This window comes from Pavona decussata, unplaced genomic scaffold (assembly GCF_977016875.1).
Source record: "Pavona decussata unplaced genomic scaffold, jaPavDecu1.1 SCAFFOLD_6, whole genome shotgun sequence".
Classification (NCBI taxonomy): domain Eukaryota; kingdom Metazoa; phylum Cnidaria; class Anthozoa; order Scleractinia; family Agariciidae; genus Pavona; species Pavona decussata.
Genome location: NW_028145430.1, coordinates 2,367,501 through 2,384,567, shown reverse-complemented (window position 1 = coordinate 2,384,567; position 17,067 = coordinate 2,367,501). Strand labels below are relative to the sequence as shown.

General features: G+C 40.6%; 2 protein-coding genes and 2 long non-coding RNA genes across 4 annotated transcripts in view; 3 read left to right on the top strand and 1 right to left on the bottom strand.

Annotated features, from left to right (window-relative positions):
* The first annotated feature begins 2,396 nt into the window (after positions 1–2,396).
* On the top strand, positions 2,397–5,026 carry LOC146489145 (uncharacterized). Its single transcript, XM_085110323.1, has 3 exons — positions 2,397–2,519; positions 2,611–4,086; positions 4,268–5,026. The coding sequence occupies exons 1-3, from the start codon at positions 2,397–2,399 to the stop codon at positions 5,024–5,026; spliced, it is 2,358 nt and encodes a 785-aa protein (XP_084966449.1).
* Positions 5,027–5,500: 474 nt separating this feature from the next.
* LOC146489144 (uncharacterized) lies at positions 5,501–6,010 on the top strand. Its single transcript, XM_085110315.1, has one exon. The coding sequence runs from the start codon at positions 5,501–5,503 to the stop codon at positions 6,008–6,010; it is 510 nt and encodes a 169-aa protein (XP_084966441.1).
* An 8,137-nt stretch (positions 6,011–14,147) lies between these two features.
* On the top strand, positions 14,148–15,818 carry LOC146489143 (uncharacterized). Its single transcript, XR_014864985.1, has 2 exons — positions 14,148–14,376; positions 15,654–15,818. It is a non-coding gene; the product is annotated as an uncharacterized LOC146489143 (long non-coding RNA).
* The window catches only part of LOC146489142 (uncharacterized), a 3,171-nt gene continuing 1,825 nt past the window's right edge, over positions 15,722–17,067 (bottom strand). Inside the window, exon 2 of the long non-coding RNA XR_014864984.1 lies at positions 15,722–17,067. This exon is cut by the window's right edge and continues 604 nt beyond it. This is a non-coding gene — a long non-coding RNA (uncharacterized LOC146489142).

The window sequence follows — 17,067 nt, the reverse complement described above, 5'->3', positions numbered from 1 at the left end:
TTAATGAAACATCACTAGCCTTGTTGTTTATTCTGCTAACCAGCTAAAAAGAAATTTGAAACATCTTTTTAGATATAGTTTTGTAAGTGATGGTATGACCAATTTATATGATTTTGAATTATTATTTTGAATGTGTATTTCTATTGTTCTAGACCTTTGATCAATGCAGCTGATTAGGCTTGGTCCAGTCCCACAAACATTATGCAATATGCTGAATGACTTAGATTGTGGCCTAATAGACAATCAGAGCCCAGGAAGGGCTTGAAATAAGAGTCACGTTTGACAATTTTCAGTTTTAGTTCTTAGCTAACATTATTGTCAAGGGACCACAAATTCCCACAAGCACTGGATAATTTACACAGTTCAGCAAAGGTCAGCTCACAACACTGTGCCAATCATTCAGGATATTGGGGAGTTTGACAATAGTAATCATCTGTCGTCAAAGCAAGAGCTGTAAGATCAGAGAAGAGATTATATTATACAATTCAGCAGAGTGTTGGTTGAGTATAATACTTCCCTTGCCTGAAGTCAATTAAACGTGTGATACCAAATCAAATCACCATCCTTCAGTACTCAAAAGGAATGGCAAATCCTTCAGAAATTATCAATTTACCAGTAATGTGCCCTAATCAATCAGAATACATTAGGTAATGTGTGTCAGTATCTGACTCAGCTCTTAGTTAAAGTGTGCACTCCACAACCAGATGAAGTCAGGCCCCACCAAAATTATTTTATAATATAAACACAATTTCCCCAATCTTTTGACCCTTTCCCTGTGCTTCCTACACTGCACCCAAAATTATAAGAGAACTCACATAAGATAGTTTTAAATTATTTTACCGTGATTACATGTATACAAGAACAGACTAATAGGGAGATTATAATGGCACAGTATAGAAATTTACTGACTAAATGAAATGTTATAGTCAGGTTATCAACAGTCTCAACAATCACATTATAACCAATTTACTGATGAGGTGGCATGATTACCACTCTCCATACAGTTCTCATATAATTACTCTGTGGTAAGGCAGAATAGTTAACAAATTGAACCTCAACACAACTCACTATCCTTATTTTCAAAGCCTGTTGGCACAATTATCCAATCTCTGTTATACTACTTCATTTTATTTCTAGATACATTATTAGTATACCTGGGAGCGACTCTACAGCACTAGAAGCATGCAAGATGTGAGCACTCTCTATCAGTTTTGCCAAAAGCTAGGCAAAAGGAATGTTTATTCAGAAAGAAAAACTTCAAAGCTGCTCTTGAATTCATGGCATGTATTAAATATGCTGATGTTGAAATTGTACTAGCTTGCATTCGGACACACATGACATTCTTAAATTCACTTTTTCAAGAAAAGCATGCACACAATTCAGTTTAATAAAATTAACAATGTTTGAGACAAAAAAACTCAATTTACAACAGTAAATATTACTGATATTAAGAGGTGATTTAAATTATTGTCAAATGGTAACATGTATGTGTTCATTGAATCCCATTTGGACGTAAACTGTTAAGGGAAGGGGAGAAGGTAATTGGAACATAAATTCAATACACAGTCAGCTGCTCAGTTCTGTGAGAGGAGAAGTGATGGTTCCTTTTTATTTGTAAGTATAAACAGTAATAAAGAAATATGTTACTTGTCTGTTGTGGCAACGTCGAATCAAGTCCACCTTTCGCTCGCTCTTACATGAAAAAAAATCCAGTTGCTTTGATCCGGTCTTACGGGAAAAAAATCCAGTTCCTTTTGATCGCGTTTAAGAATCAATTTTGGCTTTCTCGAACACTTTCAAGGCCCGATAAAACCTTCAGGCCCAATAACAATAACACGGCTGCCATTTCGGGGCATTTAACTTCCGTTTTAATCATAAGCATGCGCACTAAGACCGGAATCCCACGTTTTCTGGGATAAGAAATTCCATTATCCCAGAGTCTCTCCTGGCGCCGCCCCGCTGACCAAAAAGCCTGAGGACTCTGGGTACGAGATTGCCATGTTTATTATTTACTGGTTGAGCCCGCGGTGTATGGAGCAGCGATCTCTTACTTTCTAACGGAAGTACCTTATGTATGGGGACATGTATTGTATCTAACCAATCAACCCTCTCGCCACAGTCACATGTGATCTTCTGGATCCCCTTGCACAGGTAATTCACAGGTTGGGAGGAGCAAATTCATTAACACCACGTTTTCCTCTGTCGAAAAACTCTAAAAACGTATTCAAGGCTGGTGAATTCTACTTGGGCGTATTGCATTATTTTGTCTGTGACAAACTAACGTTTGTATCATTTGTGGCTTGTTAATTTGAAGATTGCATGAGGTGGTTTATTAGAGAACCTAGTTTTTCTCTTTGTCCCCACCTCTACAAGAAAAGACCGCCTTGAGGGTCTCCATGGCGGGGGTGTTGGATCATCAAGCTATCAGTAAAAAATTGAAGCCATTTCTCAGCTATCAGCTAAACTTTGGTCATTCCTCAGGGGCACCCAGCGATCAAATCTTCCTAAATACGCCAGAAGTGCCTAAAATGGATTTTTGTATGCCTTCAGAAGCCTGTTTGGTTAATTTGGAGCTGCCCTAAAAAATATTTATCTGTTCGGATATCTTAGGAATTCCTCTGTGCCGTCAACTTTGTCCAGCCTCTAAATCTCGAGAAATTTTATGAGTTTGAAACCCTTGGAGTTCAAGCAAGAGACTGTCCTTGTCCAAAGGTGGCCATCTCTCGTCAAGACAAGGAAGCAATTGAGTTGATGGAAAGCTCTTGCAAACTAGAAGACGGCCGTTACACGATTGGTCTTCCGTGGAAGAAAGATAAATCCCTCTTACCCAAATGCAACAACTACCCGCTTGCAGAGAAGAGGCTACTTTCCCTGGAAAGAAATCTCTTAAAGGATGAAGCAAAGGCAAGAATGTATGACGAGGCGATCATGGAGTACGAGAAAAATGGCTGGGCTCGCCCTTTAACCGAAGATGAAGTAAATGCTAACAGTAAGGCAGTATACTACCTGCCTCACCACGGAGTCTACCGTCCAGAAAGGAAAAGTACCCCCTTGAGAGTGGTGTTTGATCCAGCATGCCAATATAAAGGTGTTTCCTTGAACTCGTTCCTACACAAGGGTCCCTGCCTCATTGGAAATTTGCTCGGAGTTCTGCTTCGCTTTCGTGAAGAGCCAGTGGGTTTCATTGGAGATATATCGAAAATGTACTTGCAAATGCGCCTACCTGAAGGTGACACGCATGTTCATCGGTATTTGTGGAGAAATTTGGATCAGTCAAAGAAACCTACAACGTACGCCTTACAGAGGGTTACCTTCGGTGACAAACCTTCACCGGACATGGCAAGTTTTGTAATGCTCAAAATGGCAAAGGAAAACCAGGAAAACAACCCAAATGCTGCTACCGTTCTCAGTAGAGACAGATATATAGATGATTTAATTCATTCTTGTCCAACACCAAAGAAAGCAGTTGACACACTCAAGGAACTAGACAGGGTACTCGACACCGGAAGTTTCAAGATAAGGGAGAGGCTGTCTTCTTCGAAAGATGCACTCAAGGAACTAACCCATGAGTCTGTGATGGAATCCCGTCGGGAAATTCCCAACGTAAAGAGTAACTCGGACAGTCCTGTCAATCTAGATGGAGAGAAAGGAGTCAAAACGTTAGGCGTGAGATGGGATCCACAAGCCGATGTCTTTAGCTTCGCAGTGAAAGAAACAGAGATTCGGAAATATACGAAACGATCCATCCTGTCAAACATCTGCAGGCTCTATGACCCTGTGGGCCTTGCATCCGCAGTCACCATCAAAGCCAAGATTGCACTACAAAACATTTGGAAATCGAAGGAGTACGACTGGGATGATCCACTCGCCGACGACATGAGCGTGCTATGGCAAGAGCTCTTCCAAGAAATCCAGTGTCTGAAAGGCGTCACGTTTCCTAGATGTCTACAGCCTGACAATGTGTCAGGTATATCTCAGCTACACGTGTTTGCCGACGCAAGCGGACATGCCTATGGAGCAGTAGCCTACCTGTTATGGCCGACAACTGAAGGTCCTGATGTTTGCCTGATATCTGCAAAGGCAAGGGTAGGTCGCACCTATCAAGCAGCCTACTATTCCTCGACTGGAGCTGATGGCAGCACTCATTGCTTCAAGACTTGCCAAAACAATTTATACCGAGTTCAAGATCAAACCTTCTTCCGTGACTTTGTGGTCAGACTCAAAGATCGTTCTACACTGGTTGTATTCCGAGTCATCAACCTTAAAGGCCTTTGTTGGAGTCCGTGTCACCGAGATCCAGTCTACCTGGGAACCAAGTTTCTGGCGGTTTGTTCCAACAGACCTCAACCCAGCCGACGACCTAAGTTGGGGAATGGCAGTGGAAGATATCTATGGACGCTGGGAGACAGGACCCGACTTTCTCAAGAAACCACCTGAAGACTGGCCGAAAGATCCCAATCCGCCTGTAGTTGAAGATCCCGAAAGAAAGGCATCCCGGTTTCTTGGTCTTGTCTCCAAGGTCCCAACAATTGTTGATTCAACTAATTACTCTGGTTGGACACGACTTACAAGAGTTACTGCCTACATTCTGCGCTTCATTTACAATGTAAGAGGTGCTTCCAGAAACCCCAGCAACCGTAGGAGTAGACCACTCCAGCCAGCAGAAATCGAGTCTGCAGAAACGTATTGGATCAAGGAAGCCCAAAGCAGCCTGACGAGCTGGGAGACTGATTTCGTCGACTTGGCACCATTTCTTCAAGATGGCATCATCAGAGTCGGTGGGCGTTTACGAAGGTCAAACCTTTCTTATGATGAAGTCCATCCTGTCCTTTTGCCATCCAGTCACCACATCTCGACCTTAATAATGAGAAACGCGCACAAAATGGTTTTCCATGCCGGAAGTGAAAGAACCTTAAGTGAAAGCCGCCGACGATACTGGATTGTTCGTGGAAGAAGATTGGCAAAGAAACTTGTCCGAGACTGTACCACCTGTCGTAAACTGCGTCAACCGTCCCACACGACGTAAATGGCCGACTTGCCATGCACCCGAGAGAATGAAGCCGTTCTTACCGCCCTTCTTGGTCACAGGAATTGATCTCTTTGGTCCTTTCAAATTAAAATACTGAAGAAATAAGTCGATCAAAGCTTGGGGCGCTCTTTTTACGTGTGCAACAGTGAGAGCAGTTCACCTAGAGATTGTTCAAGATTTGTCTACCCAATCCTTTCTTCAAGCACTTCGCCGTTTTGCCTCACATCATGGGTGGCCCAGTACGTTCATATCTGATAACGGCAAGTCTTTTGTCGGAGCCGAAAGAGAGCTAAGGAAGTTGTTTGTAGAAGAAGGAAGGCCATCAGCGACTTTGCTGTTTTCCACAAGATTCAGTGGAAATTCACTACTCCACACAGCCCTCACCAAGGAGGAATTTACGAAAGTCTCATCAAACAAACAAAGCGATCCTTGCGTGTCGCAATTGGAAGTCAAGTCTTCTCTTGGAACGAGATGTCGACAGTGTTTGCAGAAGTGGAGTCACTTATTAACGGCAGGCCACTTGGTTATTTGTCAAGTGATCCAAACGATCCACAGCCGCTGACGCCAAATCACCTGCTCCTTGGTCGCGCCTCACCTTGTGTTCCTCAGGGGCCGTTCGAAGAGTCAACGAATCCCAGGAAGCGTTTCGCGTTCGTCCAGAATCTCGCCCGGCAGTTTTGGAGACGCTTTCTTCGGGAATATTTCCCAACACTTATGCCCAGGTCAAAATGGCAAACGAAGGGACGTCAACTCACGGTTGGAGATGTTGTGCTACTTGTTGATTTCACGTCCTCGCGGGGAAAATGGCAACTCGCCCTGGTCAAGGAAGTCTACCTTGGTGTGGATGGTGTTGTCCGAAACGTCCTGGTCAAGACTAGGGATGGGGAAATACAAACGGTCTGTGCAAAAATGCTGCATCATCATGGAAGCCGAATGACCCCTCCCGTTCCTCAGTTCGTCCCCCCGGAGGATTTGTTATAAATGACGTTGGACTTTATTTTGTTAATTTGATTTGAACATTGATTATTAACTGATTATTGCCACAAATACGAAGGCACTTCCGATCAAGGACACGTGTTTTAGATCACATTTCATTTGACACTAAGTAACCTTTTGTTCATTGTCCATTGTCTTGAGTTCGACACGCGGTCAGCATATACACGTACACGGACAGTGTAGACCATTTATTTCGTCTTGTGTTTTTATTTGCCGCACGAGGATCTACCCTTCAGGTACTAAGACATCATTTCAATTTGTATTTTGTTTCATTCAAATTGTAGTTTCTTCCCTTGTTGTTGTAACTTCACGTTTTCTGACTCTCGAGCAATTTTTGTAACGCCTCAAATATGATCGGAATGTTGCCAGAAATCGTCTCAAATCTTGATTCATGTATTTTGGTTTAATCATCATTCGAGATTGTTCATACCAAAACGGGAACTTTGGTCGTGTCGAAAGTTTCAGGGGGCTTTTTATGTCTCTTTTTATGCTACGTAGTAGCCATAGTTTCATTAGAAAATTTTAGGGGACGTTTTTCGCTATACCTGTGACTACGAAAATTAAGCGAAAATCTTAGGGAGTATAGATGCTCATCCGAATATTATAGGCGTATAACCTATTCATCCAAAAACGTTAGGGGATAAAATTATACGCTCTGTCAGACCTAAATAATATAATTCTCGATGATACCTCAATCCCTCAGTCACCGAAAATTTTAGCAGCTTTTAGAATAGTTACGACGGACGAAACTTTTAGCGGACAAAAACACCATCTGAAAATTATGTGAGTTATAAAACGTGAGCACACCATTTCCGAAAATTCTAGGGAAACTTAATTGATGGTTTTCCGAAAAAACTAAAAAAGTCTAGGGGATCGCTAGGCGAAAACTTTCGAATTTTTTAGGGGACCTGCCATCCGTTGGGTGCCCCGATTCCTCGGTTATCAACCGTGTAATTATGCCGGATCTAAAAGCGCTTTCCATTTGTCGAACAGACCTGGCTAGCCAGACTGGTCAGTTCATAAACGGAATGTACCAATTTGAACGATAAGTTCTACGAATTTTTTTCAAAATAGCACCTTGCGCTAGTAACTAGTTTCGAGCTTTCAGACCAAAATGGTCAGAATCTATCGCCTAGCGATTCCGTCTCCTTCAGATCATAATCTTAACCGGGCCAAGCTTAGATGACACACGATATAACACTGATGTACAAGACTATGAACACAGGCGGACCACCCTCTGTTTGTGTGGTGTAATGACTGTTTGCAACCACAGGCAGCCCAAGCTCAATCCGTTGAATTATAAGGATTTGTATGGGAATACAACGCCGTTTGTGTAAAATGGTAGAAAATAACTGTGTTTTGTCAATAAAGTCAACTTACCCTGTTTCGTCTTGTATTCTTTGTCATTTACCAGCTTTTCAAGCCGATTCGGAGCGATTTCGGTGAGTTAGCGTCATTCGGGTTTCCACTGTTAAGTGCAACGAAAGGCCGAACTCTATTTCAGCCATGCCCGAAGCGTGGAACGGAATAAATCTGTTGAAATCATCTCTGGTGTCCCAATTCCTTTATAGAATCAAAGTAGAGATGAATACCTATCCTTCCAGCGCATTTCCGACTCGATTGAAGCCGTATCACGTTTGCTAGAAAGATTTTCTTTCAAGTCGGCTCGCTTCTGAAATTTCGAAAGATGCGCGGCCAGAACGCCATGCACACATTGAACGTTAGAACAGCACGCTGGGTAACAAAAGTTCCCTGGCACGGGGGGAACAGCGGCCAGGGCCCAGTTGCTCGAAGCATGGTTAGCGCTAACCCGGGTTAAATACCATGACAACCTATAGGTTTTAATACCTCTTAACCAATGGTTGCTTCGAGCAACTCAGCCCAGTTGTCCACAGGCAAACAGATTTGTTCGCGGGGTCTCCTCGTGTCCTTTTTGGGAACACCGTCAAGGGACCATTGTTTCCATCGACAAATCAAAATTACTACCGGACGTGTTTCCCAAATTTAAAGGGCGCGATCTATTCAACCTAAATTTCCGGTACAGAATTAAATATATCGACAACCTGTTGTCCTTTTTCCGGAAATTTGGAAATTCCGGGAAATTTTCAGTTCCATTGGTCATACCATTTCGCCAGATGTTCAGCCCAAGTTTCTTACGGGATTTAATTTAAAAATTACACTCGCGTTTTCTGAATGAATTTGCGATAATTTCTACTCATTTAGTTTGTGTAATGTGGCCGAACTATCCAGGAGCTAACGTCGTAGGAGCAGCATTTTTATTTCTGCGTAGTCCGCCGTTTCTGTAGTCGTTGAACGAGTAGAAATAATCGTGAGGCAGCATAAATGAAATAAAGTTATATTTTCAGGTGTCTTTTTCGTTATCGCTGCGGAGACGACGACGACCACAACAAGAATGTCAGAAAACAATAGTTTTAATTAGCAAAACACTGGCTCTGCACGTGCGTTATAAACTTTGGTACATCTCTTTGTCGTCCTATACAAAACAACGATATGTAATCACCATTCAAGGTTTTATGGAGAACGTGGACGCTTGATGATTTTTTTTCCTTTCCCTTTCTGAACTTTAAAGTCGCTCAGCTAAATTAAGGCATGGGCCCCCAATTAATCACTTAAAAAGTGAAGGGGGGTGGTCTATCTCAGAACACTTTGGCAGTAGAAGTTTGAAACTTTGCCAGATACATATATTGACAAGTTGTGTCAACTTAGTGTTTTTTAATTATGTAAATGTTGTCACGTGACTTTGCACGGCCACAATTTACTTAAAATGATGAAAGCAAAAATGGCAACACTTTTCGTTGTGAGATATATAACCTAATTGGTACAAGACAACTTGCAATAGATGCATCTACAAAACTGTGCTTGGCCCCTTTTGAATTTTTAAATAATTTTTAAAATACACGGATTTTTCGATTAGTACCCAGTCCCCCAAGACAATTATCCCCCTACGTTAGGCCTTTGCTTAGAAAAATCTTAAGAAGGCCAAGCACAGAAGTGATGTATTAAACGCCCTTAACATTATTAAAATGATAAAAAAATTAAGGACGCAAGAAAAAGTGTTGCCATTTTAAGATAAAGCTTTTTCAGCCGATGGAAGTCACGTGACCTAATTTGCATAATTTAAAAGTTCCAAATTACCGCAAATCAATAATGTATGTATCTGTCAAAGTTTCATCTGCCTACATTAAAAGTGTTTAGAGATAGACAGCCCCCACACTTTTTGAGAGAACAATTTTGGGCCCATGCCTTAATTCACACGAGCGCTCTTACGACGTTAGCTCCTGGATAGTTCAACAACATTACACAAACTAAATGAGTAGAAATTATCGCAAATTCATTCAGAAAACGCGAGTGTAATTATTAAATCCCGTAAGAAACTTAGGCTGAGCATCTGGCGAAATGGTATGACCAATGGAACTGAAAATTCCCGGAATTTCCAAATTTCAGGGAAAAAGGACAACAGGTTGCCGATATATTTGATTCTGTACCGGAAATTTAGGTTGAATAGATCGCGCCCTTTAAATTTGGGAAACACGTCTGGTAGTAATTTTGATTTGTCGATGGAAACAATGGTCCCTTGACGGTGTTCCCAAAAAGGACACGAGGAGACCCCGCGAACAAATCTGTTTGCCTGTGGACAACTGGCCGCTGTTCCCCCGTGCCAGGGAACTTTTGTTACCCAGCGTGCTGTTCGAACGTTCAATGTGTCCATGGCGTTCTGGGGCCCGTTTCTCGAAAGTCCCGGTAACTTATCGGGCCCGGTAAGTTGCCCGGTAAGCCCCCGATAAGTTTACGGGTGTTTCTCGAAACTCCCGTTATTTAGGGTTTCGACAAAACGCTGACCCCCGGGTCAGCTGACCCCCTACTGACCCCCAACTGACTCCCTAACTGACCCCCTCAAAAACTCCCAGGGATGAACAAAAAATGTTAAATTAAAGTTATAAACCAACCTGAAATTTCCAAGATGACGGAATGCAACACAAATCATGAGGAACGGATACACCTGTTTCTCACCATAAACCAACGTTCCGATGCACCCAGTTCTGGTTGTGACCAAAATAGTTTGAAAGGGCTTTATCATCATGAAGTTGACAACCATTCAAGTTGCCAAAAGCGCCGCTAGACAGAAGATTTTTGAATTTATCAAACAAAGAATCGCGCGTCTGTTCGAAAAAACAAATCCCAGTTCCACAGGTAACTTTTAAAAAAACTTCAGTAAGCTTCAAAAGCCGATGATCGAAACATGCTCGAAAGTCAATTCTCTGACAGGAGCGAATTGCAAGGAGGCCAGGCAAACTGTGGCAGTCGGACAAAAGTACAACAAGGTCAAACAATCCGTCGTTTTGGGAAAGGGGTTATAGACTAGCTGTAACACATGTTTTTAGGAAAATGTGTCGAGTAATTTTGTGAGGTCTTTTGTTATAAGCCATTTCTAATACTTTTAGTTTATGCGTCATTTGACCACAAATGTGTATATGTAAACGCTAAATAACAGTAAAATGCAAGGTAAGAAACGGTTAACAGCAGCCTTGCATGCTCAGGGCTCTCTCTCCATTTCCATTCGCAGCAGTGAGACGACTTAGTTCCCTAAAAAAGTAGGAAAATGAGGGCTGTAAAAAATTTAAGGAGAAATTTTGAAAAATAAATAAATCAATCAAAATAACCTACTCACTCAACATCGCCAGCGAGGGAATCCGTCAGCGTGGGAATAGCGAACCAGAGCGGGACCTGGAATCTATTTCTGCTGTATTTTACCGTGGGAATAGTCTCCAGATGTTGTTTCGTGGCAACAGTCAACAGTCAAACGTTTTTTACGTTTTGACTGGCTAACTTTAAAACAGGGAACGGGGAATCAGCGAACGGGGAACGGGGAAGGGGAACGGGGAATCTTTAAAAGCGGGAATCTTTGAAATGGGGAATCTTTAAAACGGGGAATCTTTAAAAGCGGGAATCTTTAAAAGCGGGAATCTTTAAAAGCGAGAATCTTTAAAACGGGGAATCTGTAAAATGGGGAATCTTTAAAAGCGAGAATCTTTAAAATCGGGAATCTTTAAAACGGGGAATCTTTAAAAGCGGGAATCTTTAAAAGCAGGAATCTTTAAAAGCGGGAATCTTTAAAATGGGGAATCTTTAAAACGGGGAATCTTTAAAAGGGGGAATCTTTAAAATGGGGAATCTTTAAAAGCGGGAATCTTTAATATGGGGAATCTTTAAAAGCGGGAATCTGTAAAATGGGGAATCTTTAAAACGGGGAATCTTTAAAATGGGGAATCTTTAAAAGCGGGAATCTTTAAAACGGGGAATCTTTAAAAGTGGGAATCTTTAAAACGGGGAATCTTTAAAAGCAGGAAGTCTTTTAGCTTGACAAAGTTTTCATCACCAGGGTAGTCGGGGCTTGGCCCACAAGCAGTACTTTTCACTGTTTACAGTTTCTAAAAGCGCCCTCTACGCGCAGGATTCCATACCGAAATGCCTGGGAGACGTGAGTGCATTCGGAAGTCAGGCAAGCGTGGTCATTGCACGCGTGCTGAACAAGAATGCTGTATCATGACAAACTCGAAACAACAGAAAACTCCCAAAGCACAAACTCAGCCAAAACGCTAAAAATCTTCAATGTTTACTCAAGTTTGGGCTTATAGGAGATAATGTCACAGTTTTTCAATGACCATGAAATTCAGAATCCGGGTAGTAAGTTAATCAATTGTTGCCCTGAAAAAATGTGAAGCAAAAAAAACTACGAATTTTTAAGGAAATGCTTTTTTTGTGAGAAGGACTCTGAAACGCTGACAAGCTTCAACAAATAGCTAAAACTATCATTTCTATATGTTTGCATTGCTCGAAATCGCGCGCATTTACAATGCCGCCTAAAGCTTTTTGCTGACTTGCAAGGACCCATCTGTAATAAAGATCCCCAAAATAAAGGAATAAATCTTATAGTTTATTAGATATAATCGTGTAAAGTTTGCTTATCATTTTTACATAAATTATGACCTAAATTTGGAAAGCGCTAAATTTCTCGAATTGGGTCTTTGCGATTTTGTTGAAACTCTGTTCAGCGCAAGGCACTAATGCGCACCATGTGTCGTCCTGAGATTTTTACGAAAAAAAGCCGCCAACAGCAGAAATTCGACTCAGACCTCAAAGGGGCGTGGCACTATAACCACGTGACATTTACTCCGATCGCCAAATTTTTTTGCTACATTGTAGATTGATATATATGTTATCCATTCTATGTGTTACACTTACGATAAAAGTAAAGGTGGGATACCAGAGAGCTTCAAAGTAGGGTGGTACCGCCAAAAACTAACTGGGTCGAGTCACCTTAATCACTTGGGATGCCTTTTGTAATATACAAATGTTATGATTTAATCATGAACGTGATTTACCGTGGGTATCGAAGAAATTTTTCCCGTCTGTAATGCGAAAATTTGAGTTAAAATTCGTGAAGAAACGAGACGTTTATTTATCTGATTTATATCGCACACAGCTAAAAATGTAAATTTTGACAAATAATATTTGCCTCCTGAACTATAATTGTCTTACCGTGTTTTTACTTAGGGATCAGAGAACTGTTTTCTGTCGATTCCAATTTACTACGTACGGTCACTATAGCTCAATGTTGACGCAATAATTCAGTTCAAACAATATTTTTCACGCTGGCGAATGGCGAAAAATGCGACGTAAATGTCGCCAGCAGAGACGATATAGTTCGAAGTGTCACAAGTACCTAGTTAAATATGTGTGGCAGACATTCAAGCGAGTGTAATTTACAGGATTTACACGTCTTATTTCCACAACATGGGCTTCGCTTACCAGCCGCTGTTCGGGAAAATGACCGGACTCGGGCGGCGACAGAAATCAAGCTTAATTCATTTATTTTTGCGTCCGCGGCTCGGGAGCAAAATGCAAACAAACAAAAATTGTACATATCGGAATTATGGAACCGGTCGGTCTGGAAAAAACGAATACATTATTTATACACCACACCCCCTCCTCAGGAATTTCCTGGACCTTTGACCCCCCCCCCCCACCCCTTTGGAATTTCCAATCCCTTCCGTGGGGGAGGTATGGATATTTTCTGGAACCACACATTCCAGCTTTTAATGATTGCTCATTTTAAAGATTCCCCATTTTAAAGATTCCCGCTTTTAAAGATTCCCCGTTTTAAAGATTCCCCATTTTAAAGATTCTCGCTTTTAAAGATTCCCCGTTTTAAAGATTCCCCATTTTAAAGATTGCCACTTTTAAAGATTCCCCATTTTAAAGATTCCCGCTTTTAAAGATTCCCCGTTTTAAAGATTCCCCATTTTAAAGATTCTCGCTTTTAAAGATTCCCCGTTTTAAAGATTCCCCATTTTAAAGATTGCCACTTTTAAAGATTCCCCATTTTAAAGATTCCCGCTTTTAAAGATTCCCCGTTTTAAAGATTCCCCATTTTAAAGATTCCCGCTTTTAAAGATTCCCCGTTTTAAAGATTCCCCATTTTAAAGATTCCGGCTTTTAAAGGTTCCCCACTTTAAAGATTCCCGCTTTTAAAGATTCCCCGTTTTAAAGATTCCTCATTTTAAAGATTCCCCATTTTAAAGATTCCCCGTTTTAAAGATTCCCAATTTTAAAGATTACCGCTTTTAAAGATTCCCAATTTTAAAGATTCCCGCTTTTAAAGATTCCCCGTTTTAAAGCTTCCCCATTTTAAAGATTCCCCGTTTTAAAGATTCCCCATTTTAAAGATTCCCGCTTTTAAAGATTCCCCGTTTTAAAGATTCCCCATTTTAAAGATTCCCCGTTCCCGTTCCCCGTTCCCCGTTCCCCGTTCCCCATTCCCTGTTTTAAAGATCGCCGTAACTCACTCGTCATTTGTGCTGTTTCATCTTGCAGGTTAACTTTATAACTTTAATTTAACATTTTTTCGTTTTTCGCTGTCATTTTTTGAGGGGGTCAGTTAGGGGGTCAGTTGGGGGTCAGCTGTCCCGGGGGTCAGCGTTTTGTCGAAACCCCGTTATTTACGATCCCGGTAAGTTGCCCGGTAAGTTGCCCGGTAATTTACGGGAGGTCATGACCTCCCGTAAAGTGCCCGTAAAGTTTACGGGAAGCAACAATTTTGTTGCAAGAAAACAAGATGGCCGCCGGAGGCGGTCATTTTTGTCCCGGTTTGTCGGTCGCGTACTTACCAAGAACGATTGATTTTAGACAAAATAGAAGAAAGAGAAATAATAGAAAGATACTGGTTATCCAGGGAAGTAATAAATTCGCTTGTTGACGAGTTACTGGAGGAAACCTTTCGAGAGACACCATACAGTACGAGAAGCAGTCCGCTGTCCGCGAAAACACAGGTAAATATTTTGCAATTTTAGAACTAGAACAAACTCCTAATCCAGTTGGTTTCAGTCGGTAAAAACCAGAGCTACTGTAGTTTGCTCAGTGGGTTTCGAATTTCGGTTATCCCGGGAGGACTTGCAATTTTGCGCCGTAAAGCATTTCATATGCCTGCCCGTACGTACGTGGCCCTTAGATTGTTTTTGTTTGAGATCTAAGATGGCTTTTTTTACGTAGAAACTGCTTCCGATCGTCCGAAAAGTACAGTATGTGAATTACCAAATTAGCTGCATGCTGCATTTACTACCAAAATACCGGCCGAACTGAAACTAAACCCACTCAGTACTGTAAATAAACACTTCATAAATTCGGGAAAAAAAACGAAAGTGATGGAGGTGTCATTTTCAACTACAAAAAGACAGGAATTTGTGTTAATGACCTAGTGTAACATAGGAGTTCACAGGACAAACAAACAAACCAAAGTAAATAAAATAACTGAGGGCAAGGGTAGGGTAGGGTAGGGGGGGGGGTGGGAGTAAATAAAAAACATATGAAAATATTCTTTGGGCCATGGAAAGCAGACATACAACTGAACTGCCCAAATAATGTATTGAATGAATGAATGAATGAATGAGCAGCCACAACAGCAACTGAACAGGCAGACATAAGCAAGCCAAACTGAGTGGCAGCATGTTACAGACAAGAACAGCTGCGCAAGATATTTTCGGGCATGAGGCCCACTCTTAGACGTACCAAACGGACAGTTGAACATGCACTAACACCATCCATCAGATGGAAAAGCAAACAAACAGAAACGACAGTCCCTCAGTAATTTAAAGAATGACTGAACAGCCACAGTTGTGACTGAACAACACATAGACAATAGAGTTAAACCACCATGAATAAGCACCAAGACAGCTGGAGGTATGGCATGAATGGGAACAGCGGCGTAAAAGGATAGCCTCCAGAGTATATGTTGATCGAGAATTCTTATGGTGTGGGATTGCTAGATTGAATTAATTTCTTTATATAAAATTACATTTTCATTTGAAATTTGGTGGAGTAGTTTTTTGGAAACCATTAGCAATTACATGTAATTGGCATCAATTGGATTTATTTGGAGGAATAATTTGAATTTTTTTGGAATAGAACCTTGAATATTTTTTTTAAATTTGAATTATTGAATAAAAACTTGAACAATTTTGTGAACAATAACTTGAATAATTTTTTTAAATTGTTATTGAATAATTATTTTTCAAGATAATTTTTATTGAAAATTCTTTTTCATCCACAGGGGTTCAACTGACAGAAGAGGGCTAACTGAGAACATCAGGAGCAGGGGAACAACTGATGGAAGAGGACTGAGTGTGAACAACTTAATTGAATTTTAATGAAAAATGTAATTAAGAAAAATGTATATACATGAGTAATTGGGAGAATTAAATGAGCTTGAAAACTGCACTGGCAGTGCCGTCACTCATTAATCATTAAAAACAAATCCTTTACATGTGATAATTAAACTCAATTTTACTAAATGTTGCATAAGGTTAGACATACTTGTATATATTGGAACTGCTAATTCTTTTAAAGTATTTCAATACTTTCTTTTCCTTGTAATATAGGACTTCATGAAAGTAAAACTGACTATTTTTGCTAGTGAAACAACATGAGAATGTGAAAAGTTAAGTGGCCACCTTGAAATGACCAAGTAGCAACATTTTTGGCATACGTACAGTCTGGTTCTTGTGTCAGAAAATTATATGGTTCCATGCTCACTTTGTAATTTGAGGGCTCAAATCTGCCACACAATCAGCTTCTGACTTAAGCCATTAACCAAAACATAATTTAAGTCCCATATTCTTCCCACCCCCAGGGAGGGTACTCAGTTATATTTGTTGCTGAGGTATGAAAGCTTTTGTGGGTTTGAAGTTAGGGATTTTCAGTTGGATGTTTGGGTGGCTTAGGTTTAATTTTTTTGGCAGATTTATTTGGTTAGAAAACATTTTGGTGGGGAATTTTTTGGTGTTGATAAATATGAAGCAATTATTGTATCAATTTTAAATAGAAGAAAGACCTTCACAGTTATTTATGCAACTTTCTTCTATTTAATCTTTCATCCGCAGTTCAAAAATATGTTTCATACATTCACATGGATGTATCTTTTTTATTTACAAGTTCGAATGATAAGCAGAAAAAAAGAAATAACAAAAAAATCTGATAGCCTGCATGAATAATAAGAGATGACTCGTGAAAAGTTTGATGTAAAAGATATCCAGCAAGAATATTACCTGTTAACCTGGCTATCAGATTCCAGTGGGATAGTATACATTAGTATTGTTGTAAAGTTATATTTTGGAGTTATATGGCCCCAATATCCAACACTGATCAAAGTCACAGGTCCAATGAACATGCGGTTTAATTATCTGTTCTAATACAGATATAGACGTCTATAATGTTCAAAGCTACAAGCAATAATAATATTTATTGCAAAAAGGTTGATACACTGTCAGCATTTTTCCTATTTCCCACAAATAATGCACTCTAAAAGGGCCATGAACAATGTAATACACTCTCAAGCCCCCTCCCTCCCCCCCCCCCCCCTTCCCAGTCACTGTTTCAAAGTACAAAAGGAAAAATAATTGTTTTGCCTAGAATTCAATAAATTATACTTTCTAATCTCCACATGTTCAGCACCTCCTCGGAGCTAT